The following is a 3,978-nucleotide window of genomic DNA, read 5'->3' as shown; positions in this document are numbered from 1 at the left end:
TTACAACTCCATGATGATGGAGTCCTCGTGAATGGGTTAGTGGTCCTATACGGGGTCACAAAACACAAGCTAGCTTTTATACAAAGTGAGGGCACAGAAAACAAAAAGGCACTTGTGTTGTACGAACCTCACTTGGCACCAATCTACTAGTTTTTGATCCTGGACTCCTGAACCTCTGAGAGAAATAAACGACTGATGTTTCAGTCTGTTTAACTTATGGATTTTATAGCATCCTGAGTGGACTACGACAACAGAGGCCGTAAATGGGAAAGCAAAGCGTATTACTTGACTTAACCAGAGAAAAATAACAACAGCCTAAGACTGAAGCTAAAGCCAGGATAATCGGGAAATGCAGTACTTTCTCCAAATCTAAGCCACTACTTTGTCTGGGGGCCTACAATAAAATTCTAGAGTGGTTCCATCTGACAGAAGATCTTGAAAGTCATTTTATGGATACACAATAAATATTGCTTCAATCTTCTGCCAAAGGGAACTGAAATTTTTTACCACAATATACTAGAGCAAGAAACACTGGCTCCACTTACCAGTGTGTCAAAACACACGGAGGAAACCCGCAGTAGTCAGACAGCTTGATCTGTCCTATAGATTATCATAGTGTCTTTTCTAGTTAGTCACTGTATACTCGTGCAGTGACCTTGACAGTGGAGTGTGCATGGCACAGGTACAGCACAGAGAACAAAGCTCGCTCAAACCTGTGTGCTGGTCCTGCTGGAAGACGATCACCCAAAACTGACACGAAGACCTTGGAATGATATCGTTCCTCAAAAAGATGAGTGCACTTTTTAGTAGAACACTGACTATATTTCATCTCTTCTATCTTCAGTAGGGTAGAAATGTGTCTTTTTTAAGACTGAGGTCTAGTGCAGAAATGGGCTTGCTTTCCCTGCTCACAATAACTCTGGCATCACCAACGGCGGGCTGGAAGAATGCAGAGTTCATGTCCATGGGATCTACAATGAAGATCTTCTCAAAGCAAGAGCCCTTTTTATTGTGGAAGCACATGAGTTATTGCCTAGAAACAGCATACTGGAAAGGTGTGATCTAATGTCTCATTAACTGTTCAGCTAGTCAGCCAGAAAGGACCTTGGCGTGGAGGACGGTAACAACCATGTGTTCCAGTGTGTTGGCAAAAACCCAGATGTGGGGGCTTCTGGCCAGGCCCCTGCAGATTTGTATTATTGGAGCATTCATTGTCTCCCTGGGGCTTGCAGCTCTCTATAATCCCTGGGGTTTACAGCTGTCTATAATCCCTGGCGCTTGCAGCTCTCTATAATCCCTGGCGCTTGCAGCTCTCTATAACCCCTGGGGCTTGCAGCTTTCTATGAGTTTGGTGTGGCTGAACCAAGAAAGAAGGTATATTCCAATTTCTATAGAAGTTATGATTCCATGAAAGATTTTGAAGAAATGAGGAAGGCTGGCATCTTTCAGAATGCAAAGTGATATAGGAATAAAAGGTTTCTTTGGATTGAGTTCCATAGACATTTGTCACTGTTCTGGGTTCTTGAACTGTTAAACATGAATATGTGGGCTAAGGAGTACTTAGATTCTCATGACAAATTAACACTTGCGTGGACAGTAAAATAAAAATGTTCAGATGAAATTGGATTGCCATCCTAGAGGCTGAAATATTTTGGCAAAACAACTATAAGATCCTGGACAGTCTGTATAAAACCCCAAACACACAAATGTTGACAGCAAGTCTTAGAAAATCAGAACTCTTATCACATATTCCAGTAGCATAAATAAGGAATTTTTGTTTCATTTGTCCACAGCCATAGTGGTCAGTGTTCTGAGAAGGATGTCTCCTTATAGGCAAGCAATGAGGGTTTCACTGAATTCCAAACTGTGACTCTTCAACAATCTGGAGTTCCCATGTAAATTGACCAGTAAACAATGAATGAAGTTATCAAATTTGTAAGTTAATTTATACTGATTATTGTGAGGATAAAAAAAATGTTGTTGGATAGTGGAGAGAGAAAGGTCTCTGTCTCTAAGCCAGCTTTGTAGAATCTCTCGGTGCTCACGAATTCAGTGATAATTGTAAGCAAGCAGTTTTCCTAATCATGGTACTAGAGTCAAAGGCAACTCAGGGATCAGATTCATTACTCTGTTCATTTCTCCAGCTAGGGTGAGGAAAATCTAAAATGAACATAGAAAATACATCTTAGGAACAAAATCTCAGCCCCATACCAGTTACAACTATCAAGTCTGAAATTGACTTACTAATTCTTTGGTATTGAATCTTCTGTAGTAATTATGACCGAACACCGCATTGCAGAATTTGCGATGGTCCTGGCTTCATGATGATCTGAGAGAGGTGAAAGCACAAGAGGCGAAACGTACTGAGCACCCACAATACCCCATCCTCTTGGTCAAATATTTGTATTTGGTCATTGCTACAGGAACCAGAGGAGTATAAGTAAAATAAGTAAAAAAGGAATATGTGACTCAATTTAATTGTATGTTTCCTTCTTCTCTAGGGAATGGCACCACGTACAGCACCTGAAAGAGTTGGTAGAGTCATTTGAGCATAGATGCAGATCTGAAAATGAGATAGCGTGAGGAACCCTGGGCACATCTGGGCGAGTGGCAAATAGGCGTGGCAAATGCTTTCCTAGGCTGTGTAGAGCAGAAAGTCTTCACTATAGCCTCCAAAGTTCCCCGAACTACTGAGATCTATCATCATACCAGCCCAGTTTTCAGCTGAAAGATTAGTTTTCCTTTTTCCTTCCCCTGCCCAGAATCACCCAGGTTCATTTTGAGAGGGATGGCTTCAAATTAAGCTACATGCATTGAATCTCTTGTCTCTACTTCTGCTTTATAAAAAAATAACAGCTAAACTTTATAATGTTATGTTTTATAATCTCATAGCTTGTCCACAGAAGTGAAAATTAATGAATTCACTATTGTTCAATAGAAAGCTCGAGAAAATATGCTCTAATCTTGCAATAGTAAATTCTTATATCATTCCCCATTAGAAAACTTTTTGCACAAACTATGTCCACTTACTCTTAAGATACCTTTCCTAATTATTTTTAAACTTAACCATTTGTTTGGTGTAGGTATCTTCTATACAGCTCTTGGAATCTATGACTCTTTCCTTTCTGGCATTTAGAATTGTCATTCTGAAATAACTCCACATGCATAAACCTTGCAGAAATTACGTGAAGTTTTTTATATGCACTGAACTTCTGAAAATACTAATTACGGCATAATTATTAGAGTAAGAAAACTGATAGAATACTATTCTGTAGTCTACAAATCTTATTCTAATTCACTGCCTGGGATCCTGAAGGCCTTTTCCTACTCCAGGACCAATTCCAGGATCATTTGTTTCACACACTTTTCGTGTTTCCTTATCTTGTCTAGTCTGTGGGAACTCTTGAGTATTCTTTCACACTTCTGATTTCCTTTTTCACACCAAGATATTTTGTCTTTAGACTAGATCTTCGAAGTTCAGCGTATTTCTACACTTAAACTAAAAAGCAGTAGTATGTAAGGACACACAATGCAGATTTCTTCTGCTCCTGCTTATGGAAGCTTCTGTCCAAGGTCTTCTGTCCCATTTCCCTTTCCAAAAGCTGGAATGGAGTTCCTCATCGGATTGGTCCTAGAAGCACTGAAAAGAAGAGAGTTTCTAAATTCTGAGGCCTCTTTGTGAAGAACAGTCATTAACCTGCTCACTGCAAATACTATTGCATTGTGAGTTGCATAACTGCATGTTTTGATTTGATTTCTGTAAATAATTGCTATGATATCTAGAATATCGTAACTAATGCAGGGAAAATTAATTCAAAAAGTTAGACCAAGTGCTAAAATACATGATCTAAAGTGGGGGCTTAGGGATCTGATGCTCGGAGATGAGAATGTGGAAGAGGGCCTGGGAGATGGCTCAGTAGAATAAGTGGTTCCCTGGCAAGCATAAGGGCCTGAGTTGAATCCCTGGTTCTGCCAAGA

The 3,978-nt window shown here is 39.8% G+C and overlaps 1 protein-coding gene across 1 annotated transcript; it reads left to right on the top strand.

Annotated features, from left to right (window-relative positions):
* Positions 1 to 1,129: 1,129 nt before the first annotated feature.
* On the top strand, positions 1,130 to 1,461 carry LOC101589406 (cytochrome c oxidase subunit 6C-like). The gene is made up of 2 exons (XM_004633381.1): positions 1,130 to 1,241; positions 1,346 to 1,461. The coding sequence occupies exons 1-2, from the start codon at positions 1,130 to 1,132 to the stop codon at positions 1,459 to 1,461; spliced, it is 228 nt and encodes a 75-aa protein (XP_004633438.1).
* The last annotated feature ends 2,517 nt before the right edge of the window (positions 1,462 to 3,978 follow it).

Source organism: Octodon degus, unplaced genomic scaffold, assembly GCF_000260255.1.
Source record: "Octodon degus isolate 3935 unplaced genomic scaffold, OctDeg1.0 scaffold00054, whole genome shotgun sequence".
In the NCBI taxonomy this organism is placed as follows: Eukaryota; Metazoa; Chordata; class Mammalia; order Rodentia; family Octodontidae; genus Octodon; species Octodon degus.
This window is presented reverse-complemented; position numbering and strand designations above follow the sequence as displayed.

Coding starts and splice junctions, on each gene's coding strand:
- LOC101589406 (XM_004633381.1), top strand. CDS start 1,130: ATGTGTTCCAGTGTGTTGGCAAAAACCCAGATGTGGGGGCTTCTGGCC. Junction 1,242..1,345: donor GGGGCTTGCAGCTCTCTATA/ATCCCTGGGGTT, acceptor CAGCTTTCTATG/AGTTTGGTGTGGCTGAACCA.